The sequence below is a fragment of the Mastigoproctus giganteus genome, chromosome 4 (assembly GCF_048544385.1).
Source record: "Mastigoproctus giganteus isolate SK-2022 chromosome 4, ASM4854438v1, whole genome shotgun sequence".
NCBI lineage: Eukaryota > Metazoa > Arthropoda > Arachnida > Uropygi > Thelyphonidae > Mastigoproctus > Mastigoproctus giganteus.
The window spans coordinates 119,519,216-119,531,833 of record NC_143578.1 but is presented as its reverse complement, the minus strand read 5'-3'; the positions used below and the strand labels follow the sequence as shown (position 1 = coordinate 119,531,833).

Genomic DNA, 12,618 nt, shown 5'->3' with positions numbered 1-12,618 from the left:
AAAGTGACAGCAATTAAGTTTTATAAGAAACTAAGAGATATTTGCGGATTGCAGTTAATAAAAAAACCCATTAAGTTAGGTGGATTGGGGAAAATTGTAGAAGCAGACGAAACTGTATTGGTAAAACCAAAACATCACAGAGGACTAAATTTAACTGCTAAGAAGAAATGTGTGTTTGGTGTGTTCGAAAGAGAATCTAAATTTGTCTTCATGAAATTGATAAAAAATCGGAAAGCAAAAACTCTTTTGCGCATTATTAGAAAAGTAGTGAAGAAAAATACTACCATCATAACAGATGAATGACGTGCATATAGCTGTATTACGGCCTTAGAAAAAAAGAAGTACAAACATTTAACGGTGAAACACAAGGAACATTTTGTAGATCCACATACAGGAGCACATACGAATAATATTGAAGCCCAGTGGAAGAAACTAAAAAGTGTAACTAAAGGAGTAAACGGCAGCTGTAAACATATGTTGATGAGTCACATTGATGAATATATGTGGCATCAAATTTATGGGAAAAATTATGAAGATACTTTTCACAATATTGTTACTCAAATTGCGAATAGCTATTCAGGTCCTACTGTATGATTTCTACTCATGAATTTTTTTTCTGAGAAAGTTTCGTTTTGTTCTTTTTTATGTTCTTCATTGTGTTTTTTTTTCTCATTATTAAAAGCAGATTTTTGGAATTGAGTGCTTTTACTGTATTTCGGTTTGGTTACGAAAAAAGGAAAAGGTTTCTTTGTTTTTCGTTGTATTTCATAACCTGAGCTTAAATGGTAGGTTAGGAAATAAAAGAAAAGGTTTCCTTGTATTTTGCGACTTAAATGTTAGGTTGGGAAATAATAGAAAAAGAAAGAAAGATTCTTTGTGTGTGTATATATACTGAATAGCTATTAAGATGCTGCTTGACGTTATGATATGTGTGTATCTGCATGAGTGTCTTTAAAAATAAAAGTACGGTAATAAAAAATTAATATTTTATTAATAAACAATTTATGTGCTAGTCCACTCATGATTCTAAAGGAAAAAGGTTAGGTTACCCCCTCCATTTCGGGAGAGATTCAAGCTCCCATGGGATTCAAGTGGAGGTAACCTGACCTTTTTTCACCATTAGGGCATATTATTGAACAAGAAAATAAAAATACAGTGATAAAAAAATTTATTTTTTTATGAATGTATTTCCAAATATGACTGATTCTAAAGAAAAAAGGTTAGGTTACCCCCTCCACTTCGGGAGGGGTTCAAGCTCCCATGGGATTCAAGTCGAGGTAACCTGACCTTTTTTCACCATTACAGTAAATGTTAGGGCATGTGTGATTAGGACAAGTTACCATTAATGCTGCTACAGTGATACTAAACTGATGTTATCGTGTGTTGTGTTCGCGCACCAATCAGCACGTCGTTTGCCACGCCTACCTGTCAATCAGTATATCGTTCTCGACTTTGATCCAGACCGATAACACCTACCGTCTGTTTACCGAGTGAGCAGCGCTAGAGTGCCGTATCGGCAAACTAATTTTCCGCGTAAGTTATCTGACATTTCTCGTCATTCTCGTGCAGGCTTTCTTTACCTTTGCCTAATATTCAATGTTCAGTAGTGAAACTACAACCCCCACACACATACAATAAAAAGTATCTTAATCAAGGTTTGTGCTTAGGATTTTCTAGTATTCCAGCAGGTAAATAAAGTTGTGTAAGATAATTAGTAATTGTAAAAGTCTCAGAATTTCTGCTGACTAGGTCTGTTGGGTCTGTGCAACCTAGACGTTGAAGCCCACTTCAACATCCAGGTTGCACAGACTTCTGAACCAGATCGGTTAGTTGAAATGTGTACGTTGTAGAAATGCTAATTCGGAAGTCTGAGCAGACTTCTGAACCAGCTTCCAAACATTGAAACTATCTAGGAAAATTACTCACTATTAGGAAAGTTAGTTTGGTGAAAGTACAGTTTTAAAGAAATAAAGTTAAAAAGTTCTGAGTTATTTGTAGACTTGGAAGAATGATAGAAGCAGCAGATGAATTTGACAGAATGGGCTAAAGAGATTTTAAGCCAGAGGAGATCAGAAAGTGGAAGTTCCAAATTAGAAAGTCTCTTTAGACTAATATCAGAGCTGACATATGCACAAGTACCACCTTTACAGTGAGAGGAATCATAGAATGAATAATTAGATGACTTAAAATGAACATCATTGAGATTGGAACTGAGACCATGTATATTTCTGAAATGAATGAGGAAGTTTCGGGGAAATTTAGATCTTTTTGCAGATAAGTGTGTCCTATTAGTTTGAGTATTCATGATGCAGTAGGTAAGGTAAAAGTTGGGAGAACATATTGGAATTGATGAAATTTTTGGATATGGCATACATATAGCAAGAATATGCCCAGTTCCTCAACATAATGTGGCATTGGCAGTGCATATACACTATTTGGGACTCCCTCCCTCCAATCACGAGTTGGCATGGTAGAAACAGCAAAATTTCAGCAATATTATCAAACATGGTTTCCCTACTTCTAGTCTCCAGTAAGTAAAGTGGTTATATTGCACTAGGTCAGTGGTGTGCAAACTTATTTCATTGGCAACCCCCTTTTTTAAATATAAAATTGACGCGACCACCCCATGTAAACCCCGAGGTGGGATGACCAAATTTTTAGAGAACAAAAAATGGCATGTTATAAATTATATTGTAGAAAAATTTATTTGATTACTGAGAAAGTAACAAAAATTTCTTTCTTTTTAATTTACACATTAAAATAATTGTTTAATATTTTAATTGAATCCAGTAAAAACTACAAATCAGATTCTTATTCTTCAATTGAAATTACAAAACAATAAAAAATGAACAATAACAAAACAAACAAATTAATGAGAAGGATGAGCCTGGATAACTGATAATATTTGGTCCATATTTGGTTCAATATTTGAACTTGCTACCCTCATGTCATCTTCTGGATCAAGTCTGGAATGCTGTTTTGTTTTTATAGCTGTTCATTTTGAGAAGCCAACCTCATATAAATATGTAGACCCAAAAGTTAGCAATGTTTGTATCTCCATTTTTGATAATTCTGAATATTTGTCTTGAAGAGAAAGTCAAAATTTTTCACAAGTTGTAGTGTTGAAATGAGCACGTAATGCTTCGTCAGCAACAGGTCAATAAGATCTTCCTTTTGCTGAATGGTAATTTTGGGCATGAAGAAATATCAAAAGCAAAGGGATCACGAATCCAGTACAACTTTTTTTCTGGAGAAGCATGAAATTGTTTGGAAAAATTCTTAATTAGCATTGACAGGTGGGTGGGTGGCAATAATATCCCTAAATTGTAAAATGTCAATATTATTGCTTTTAACAAAATCAGAAAAACATGGGAACATTTTAGTGTTATTGCGCTCAAATTCAGTTTTCCAAAGATTTTCTTTTTGAAAGCTTCTGTTTTATCATTGAGTATTAATATATTTGTTCCCTTTCCCTGAAGACTTAAATCATTAAGTTTTTCAAATATATCAACAAGCTAACAAAGTTTTCCAAGCCATTTTTGATTTGTAAACAATTGAGCAAGGTTCTGATTTGTATCTGATAAAAACAATAAAGTTCATGTTTTAGGTCAAAAAGATGTTGCAACACTTTACCAGTGGACAACCACCTCACTTTCTTATATAAAAGAAGCATTTCATAAGTGGATCCTTTCATTGCAAAGTATAGTGAAAAGTCTGCTAGTTAAGCTCCTACTTTTAATAAAGTTGATCACACTTACTGCATCTTTCAAAACTTCTTGCAAATCAGTTTGCATTTCCTTCACTACTAATGTTTCCCTTATATATAATTATATAATATCGGTGTAAATACACCATAGTTAACCCATAGATATGGGCAACGATTGTAGCGTAGAAGGCATCGTTTTAATTGTATCTCATAATGTGGTTGCCTTCACAACAAGATAGCTACTATTGAATTACTTCAAATAAATAACGCTTCTCTAGTAGAGAAGACTACTGTTATTTATTTTCAGCGGTACCACCATCCAGACGATCGTTTCGAAGCTTTTCACAAAGCTTATATATAATGCAATGATTAAGAACTATATTTGGAGCAACTTCCTTTATTTTCTCCTGTTAATGCAGCCACACAAGTACAAATCGCAACACAGTTCTTCCACGTCAGATTATTTGTATGAAAGAAAATATTTATAACATCAAAAATATTCTCGCCCATTGCCCTTCCTTACAAAGCTTTGCAAAATAGAAAATCCTCCAAAATATCTCCCTCATAGCAGTATCTGACATATACAATTATTTGAGCAAGGTTTTAAATTCATCTAACTGTATTGCAAAAATTGGACTTTCCCTCAATCGATTTAATAAATTGAATTTTATGTTGTTCGCGATAACTCTAATATGCCGTGCGACTGTGTCTCTGGATAGAGGAATGGTTTTTAAATTGTTGCTGTACTTTTCTCCATGCATAATTGAAATTATTTTTATTGCAGCAGGCAGAACAAGAGATTCAGCAATAGTATGTGATTTCAATTTTTTTCTATTAAATACAAAACTTCTAACGATGCTCTTAAAGCATTACAAGGAACTGCCGTATGTTTCTTCATGAAAGATTTCAGACCCTGTATGGCAGGTGTCTTTTTAATTTAACAGGTTTCCTGCTTTCATTACACAGTTTTTTGTAGCATATTACGCACACAGGATGTTGCTCATCATCAACAACACTGTAGGTGAAGCCATACTTCATAAATTCCTCGATATTTTCTATTCTTTTTCATTCCTTTTCATTTGGAATATGATGGCTCTCTACCAGAAATTTATGCTTGCACCACACTTGAAATAATGTTAGTGTCCAAATTTTCACATGATATAATATTTCTTACCTTATTAGCTTCTGAAGTACCTGTAGCAATATTATTGTCATCACTCCTCGGCCTTTTTTGTTCTGATTACCCAGTTGTCCAAGGAAAAATATATATATTTTTTCTTTTTAAAAACAACGATAATAATAATAATGAAACGTACAATAGAAAAAGTAGCAGAAGAATGAAAAACATATCCAAATTGATATGAAAGGACCGAATTATGAAGCAGAATAAAGTGCGTGCACAACACACTTGCTATATATATTTACTGCTACTACATATTCGCACCTCTGGCCTTTAGGCAGTTTGAGAATTTGTGCTGTAGGATAGCAAACATGAATTAAGAGCTAAAGGGATAATGATTGAATAGTACTTCTTGGTACTACTCAGTTGCTGAGTAGTACCGAGAAGTATTAATATATACTGAGAAGTTGCACTAGTCAGCCGCTTTTTGTGTGTCCATGGTCAGTGAGCAAATAAAGGAGTATTCTAGAAGCAATAGGGTTCATTCGTATCTCAGACTTGGTTCGAGTATTAAGATCTCTACATGTACAGTATTGAAAAAGTAATTTTTCAATACTGTACATGCAGTATTTTTAGCTTCTATGTGCACAAAAAAATAAATTTGTTTAAAAATTTCTGTGACCCTTTTAATTTATCCAGCAACCCCTGTAGGGGGCGTGCCCCACAGTTTGTGCACCACTGCACTAGTCATCTACCAGTGAGTTCTGGCTAGTGATATGGAGGATTGGCTATTCCTTTGTGTAATGTCATTGTTATCCCTTACTGTTTAACACCTAGCTGATTACCTCCACTATGCCAGGTGCTGTGTTTTTTGGCCTTGCTGATGAGGATGTATCCAGTATTACTAAAAGTCCAATTGTGATGGTGTAGGTAGAGGATTTGATTGTCAGAAAGACTCGACTTTGCTGAAATTTGACCCATGTGATTCACAAGTAGAACCAGTATCAGTTCCATATATTTTAGCCTCCGAAGCAGCACCCCTAGCTGTTATGGCTAGACAAACATCTGTGACAAAACTTGCGATAAAGCACATTTGTGTAGAGTTCAGTTTTAAATCATGTCTGTCACTGAACAATCATTTTATTTTGACATTTATTGGAAATGTTCAACAGGATTGGGCTGTAATGTGCAGTACAATTAATTAATCAATCAATCTTTAGTTAATCTGGTAGCATGCAGTGAAGTTTCACTTTTCTTAGAATTTTGCTTATTTCTCTTAACTTATATATTAGAGTTTTAATTTATTAGCTAGTGCAAAAACATTATCCACTTGAATAATCTCATTGTGCTATCTTGAAGGAGTACAAAGTTTCCTGCATAATATGGCCACCTTTGTTAGTCCTATTAAAAATATATTAATTATGGTAAGACTATTTTTTGCACTTAAGCACAAACACACACACACATATATATATATATATATTTATTTATTTATTTATTTTTTTTTTGTTGTTTCTCTCCACTACATGCATAGTATAAACTACTGATAAATATTTTAAAGTATATTTTGTTTACTCCCCTTATATATATATATATTTTTTTTTTTTTTAGGCTAAACATTTCTTCAAATAGCTCACATACTGCAAGTCCCCAGAGATCATCTCAATCCCCACGACTTACCCCACTAAGAGGCACAAAACGTAGACGCGGTCTGATTAGTCACTCAGAGGACAAGAGCACAAGTGATATTCAGGTATCTGCAAAAGCTAAAGGTGAACTGGAAGTGTCTGAACATGATTTAGGAGGAAAATTTATTAAATTATTCAACAAAGGTAGCAAAGTAAGTTTTAACAGCATTTTTAATTATTGATTTGTTTGGTATTAGTTTAATACCAAACTAATTTCTTAATAATAAATAATAACTTTTGGAGTTAAAGAAGCTTTCAAAAAGCAAGTTTTCAAGTTAAATATTCTGCAAGATAGTTTATGGAATTTTCTGGAAAAATTTATAAAGTCCATCAGTATATTCAGTTACTAAATTTCTGCAAGATAGTTTTTTTTTTTTTTAATTGATTCTAAGTACATAATCAAATACAAATGAACACAGTGCGCAAAGCTATAATAATGTCTTTTCATCTCTCTCTCTCTCTCTCTCTGTATGTGTGTGCACATGACGCTAACCATTACAATCAGGAATAAAAAAAAAAAAGAAAAACAATGTGTTGCATTCTAATAGCTTTGTGGAACCATTATTTTATATTTTGACATAACACTGCACTTTCATTTATTCTTTTTAATTTAATTTAATTTAATTTAATTTTTATTTTATTTTATCTTTATCTTAGCTGCATTTCATGCACAGATCAATTTGTTTTTAAGTAATAATTATAACTGATTGTATTTTTGCTTACATTTTAATAATATAGACTTACCTATATAAACAACTATCTGACTGTTAACCCTTAGCTTATAGCTCTGATTGGCTACTTGCAAGATTTTACAAAATCACAAGTTAATATAGGAACTCCCTGACTTACGTAATACTCGACTTTTCATGGAAAGGTATTCTGCATCCCGTAGGAATAAATGGAGGTATCGTGAAAATATGTGTTTTTTTTTTTTTTTTATGTGAACCCCAAACACGAGAGGTATTAGAACCTATAGTACTTAGTACCGTGCTTGGGTTGGAGGTTGAGAAGATGAAAGAAGATATTTGTTGACATTGGACTTGAACTTCTGTAGATTGTAATTTTCAGGAAATACGTATGAAGGAAGGTTGTTCCACAAAACTGCAGTTGAATGAATAAATGAGGAAGATGAAAAGTTGGTTCTGTGTGTTTGAAGTTGGACAGTAAACGGATGTTGGCTGGTGGCGGCATGTGTTCGGACTGTTTTGAAAGAGAGAGCGGGAATTATAGAAGCCAATTCAGAAGAATAGTGCCCATGGAAGTATCTGTAGAAGAGGCATGCAGCAGAAACAGTAAGTATATGAGACAGCGAGTGGAGAGACTCTATTAGAGATGAATCATTAATTAACCTAACTGCCCTCTTCTGAATGGAATCAAGAAGCCTGAGAGAGGTTTTAGGGGCACCACCCCAGAATGTGCCATGGAATATTGTTCCCTTTATGGGAACAATATTCCATGGCAGGGCGGATTTGCGATTTATACAGAGTGAGCAGCTGTTTGGAAGAAAAGTAACACCGAGAGCAAAAGAGAAAACCAAGTTTTTTAGATGCAGAGGAAGCAATATTTGTAATGTGCTTGTGCCAAGAGAGAGATTAGAAGTCAGGGTAATCCCCAAAAGAGATATATCATTTTGCCTGGAAATTGGAGTGTCACTAAAGATAAGCATAGGAGCAGAAGAATCCTTTTTGCGAGATATAATTCTCCAGTTGGGCAAAGACAACTTTGCTAAGTTGTCTTTGCCCAACTGGAGAATTACCTGAAGATCGGGATTTAAGGAATTGGTAGCAGATTTTCGAGAAGTTGAAGCTGATTGAGCAGGACAAGGTTTCTCAAAATGGAAAGTGGAATGCCATGTGCTATCATTGGAAAAACTATGGATAGGAAGAGGAAAAGAGTGGGGGAAAGAACTGAACCTTGGGGGACACTGGCATTAGTGGAGAAGTTAGAAGACAGAGCCATCTACCATCACCCTCAGAGAGCGATCAGAGAGAAAACTGGATAACCAATTACTAAAAACACAGTTGGCAAACCATAAGATGGAAGCTTGTTTAGAAGACCTTTATGCCAAACACAATCGAAAGCCTTTGAGATGTGAAGAGCAACTACTTGTGTTTCACCGAACCTTTCCATTGAATTAGTCCATAAATGGGTAACATAAGCCAGAATATCACCAGTGGGTCGACACTGATGGAATCCATACTGGCAATCTTTGATCAGATGGAAGTGTGCTAAGTTTCTAGTTAGTTTAAGAGTTGGCACTTAATTGATGTCTCCATTACTTTAGAAAGAGTAGAAGTAATTGCAATTGGATGATAATTGGATGGGAGGGATTTGTCACCCTTTTTAGGAACTGGCTGGATATGAGCAAATTTCAAAGCAGAAGGAAAATCACCTTTGGAATAAGAAAGTGAAAAACGGCGGCAAAGAATAGGAGTGAGTTCAGGAGCTCAGGTTTTGAAAACAAGTGGAGAAATACCATCGGGACCTGGAGCTTTCTTAGCATCAAGATTCGTCAAAATCCTTCTGACATCCTTTTGACGGAAGACCACAGGAGACATTGAATGGAGCATGTTGGGAATGGTGGGAGGTGTTTTACCAAGATCATTAATACACGAGTTGGAAGAAAAATGGGATGCTAGCAGGTCAGCTTTATCCTTGGCTGAAGTGATAACAGAACCATCTGGTTTGGACAGAGGTGGGAGCAGAGATGGGCACAAGTTGCGGTCAATAGCTTTGGCAAGAGACCAGAATGCTCGGCTACCATTAGGGCAAGAAGCAAGTTTTCTACTCTTAGCCTGTTCAAACTCTAGTTCAAGCTGCTTTACAATTGTTGCGAGCTTTGGTGTACGCAGAAAATGAAACTGAAGAATTAGAAACAAGCCAATTACGATATGCAACATTCTTCTCTTGAACAGCCTTAGCACATTTATTGAAAAACCAAGGTTTAGATAAAGGACGAGATTTTAAAGTGGAGTGTGGGATAAAGGATTCCATTCCTGCAAGAATAATTTCACTGACACGATCTGAGCAAACATTAACATCAGAAGTTTTGAAACAGTAATCCGACCAAGGAAAAGAAGAAAAGAAGTCTCGCAGGTCATCCCATTTTGCATTCTTATAATGCCAAACAACACGAGGTTGGGAATAGCCATGAGATAAAGGTTCCATTGGAGAAGAGACAATCACCAAGTTGTGATCTGAAGTGCCTAAAGGAGCTCTCACTTCGACCGTGTACTTAGAAGGGTTGTTTGTGAGAAAAAGATCAAGCGTATTGGCTTTATGATTAGGATTGTCTGGTATTCTTGTAGATAAATGAACAATCTGTGCTAGGTCATTAGTAATTGCAAAAGCCTCAGCATCTCAACCTGCTGGGTCAGTGTGACTAGAAAACGGAAGCCAGCTGGAGTTGTGAACATTAAAATCACCGAGGAAAATTACCTCACTGTTAAGAAAGTTGGACTGAAGAAAGTCAAGTTGCAAAGAGAGGAAGTCCAAGAGCTCCAAGTGGTTAGTGGAGTTGGGAGAATGGTAGAGACAACAGATGAATTTGACACAATGAGGTAGAGAGATTTTAAGCCAGAGAAGATCAAAGAGAGGAAATTCCAAATTGCCAAGTCTCTGACAGGGAATATCAGAACGGACATATACACAAGTACCACCTTTAAGGCGAAAGGAATCATACAGCGAATAATTTGGGCATCGGAGATGAGCAGTAGTTGAATCAACCGATAACTGAGATTCTGTGAGAAAAAGTACATGGGGTTTGGCAGACTGCAAGTGGAAATGGACATCGTTGAGATTAGAATTGAGACCACGTATATTTGTGAAATGAATTAGGAAGTGCTTGGGAGGTTTACATCTTTTCGCAGATAAGCTTGCTCTATTAGTTTGACAATTCATGGTGTATTCAATAGTAAGAAAACGTGGGTGGGACATGCTGTATGAAGTAATGAAATTTTTGGATATGGTGATATGGCATACACATGGTAAGAATATACCCAGATCCTTGACATAACGTGGCCTTGACAATGCTACCCGCATACACACTACTCGGACTCCCTCCAGTCATTATCTGGCAGAGTAGAGGTAGCAAGATTATACACTAGCTGATCCGGAAGCCTCCTAGAGAGTTACCAATAGGTTCGGTCCGGTATACTAACTAGCAGCCGGCCTGCTAACACCGTTTTAGAGCTGTACCCTCGAAATGTAAGGAATATTGGATCTCGCCATGACATTCATCATAACCTCAGAAGTCATCAATCATACTGCGTGATGGAAGAGATAGGGAAGGGTTGACCGGAACTTAGCTCTAGAGACTAAACATGGGTTCCACCACTTCAAGCCTCCAATAAGCAAAGTGGTGGTATTTCACCATTTGATGAGAGTCATCTACCACCTAGTACTGCCTAGTAACATAGAGGGGCGGCATTCCTCCATGTGGTGTGGACACCACACCTCGACCCCTGCTTACATTGGTTCACACCTGGGTGGTCACCCATCATGTACTTGTGCATAGAGGTTATACCCAGGATTACTAACAGTCCCACCATCGTGAAGGTGCAAGCAGAGGATTTGGTTGTCACAGACCGGCCGGACTTTGCCGAAATTGGGTCTACTTGACTTGAGTGTCACCCGAATATCAGTTCCATCAGTGTTGGCGCCTCCGTAGCCAGGTGGGAAGGAGCAGCAGTGCGTAGCACACGCTTCTTGATTAGACCGGGGTTCGAGCCCGTCACCACCAAATACGGAGGATGCGGAAAGGTCTGGGAATGACCACCGCATATTCACGGAGCAATATGGCCTTAGTTGCTAATGCTCCTAAAAACCAAATAACAAATAACCATCAGTGTTTTAGACTCCCAGGTAGCAAGTAGAGCTTGTCTGGCATATCTGAAAGAATGTCTGTGACAACCTCAAAAACCATGTTAATGTGAACCCAATAACACTGGGTTTTTGTTTTTTGTTTTTTTTTGTAATTCGTTCCAAGTCTAAAATTTTGCTATATTGCTAAGCTATTTATGTCTCTAAAAGGTCATTTTTATAATGGAAATTGCACTACCCTTTCATTGTAATCATATGTTCCCGTTATAAGAATCAATTTTGAATGCCTTTGTGATATTTTTCTAAAGCACGTTTCTGGAGGTTAGAAACAAAAAACAATTCGCACTTTCCGATTTATTGGGCTTTTCTGTTAGTGCATCTAATTATAAACGGGTAGTAAGCTCGATCTTATTGCATTTGCGATAATCCCAATAACTGCAGTTGTGTGGGTTTTTACGCTATTATGGTGAAATGTGTTCCCCTTCACTGAAATCTTCAATCATATAAAAAACAAATTTTCAGAAACTTCTCTTCATTCCTATTTACCTATTACAATGATGACGGGAAAGTGACCAATGGAAAGTGCAAGGTGGTGGTAGTGCTAGGAAACACAGTGGGACAATCACCTTATACCTGCTAGAAAAATTCCCAAATATCATTGACAAAAATCCATGAGCTGTGCTGGCAGCCAGTCTGCTCAGAAAATTTCAAATCTCACTGCACTATTATTCCAGGTCTTTTTCATTATCCACTACCCTGAGTGTAGGACAACACAGTTGGTATGTTACTCTAGGATTACTGCTATCCACATGCAGTATTTTGGGTTTACCAATGTTAAACTTCATTTGGTATTTCTCAGCCCACCTCCCTAATTCTCTTAACCCCCCCCCCCTGCCAACTTTTGTATCATCTACAAACATAGAGATTAAGCCTGATATGTCATCAATATCATTTATAAATGCAGAAAAAAAAAAAAAAAAAAAAATGGGCCTAGCACCAAACACTGGAGAATTCAATTAATAACATTAGTCCATGAAGAGCAGTGTCCACTGATAACCACTCTCTGCCTTTTCACACTCAACCATCCCTTTATCTACAGCAGTGATTTCACCTTAATGCTACAATTTGTAGAGCAGACTTTTATGAGCAACTGTAACAAAAGATTTCCTGAAATATAAGTATATGATAACAGAATTATATTTTGCAATCAGGTCTTTTGTGACCGCATCATGGTATCTTATAAAATTGGTCAGAGAAGGTTTCACCTTAAGAAATACATGCAG

General features: G+C 36.3%; 1 protein-coding gene across 2 annotated transcripts in view; it reads left to right on the top strand.

Moving 5' to 3' along the window:
* LOC150087021 (lamin-like) overlaps window positions 1–12,618 on the top strand; it is a 328,582-nt gene that overhangs the window by 195,072 nt on the left and 120,892 nt on the right. For both annotated transcript variants that reach the window (XM_090372908.1, XM_090372909.1), the window contains exon 7: window positions 6,438–6,666. In XM_090372908.1, coding sequence (XP_090229034.1) covers window positions 6,438–6,666 — 229 coding nt within the window. The remainder of the gene's footprint in view (window positions 1–6,437; window positions 6,667–12,618) is intronic.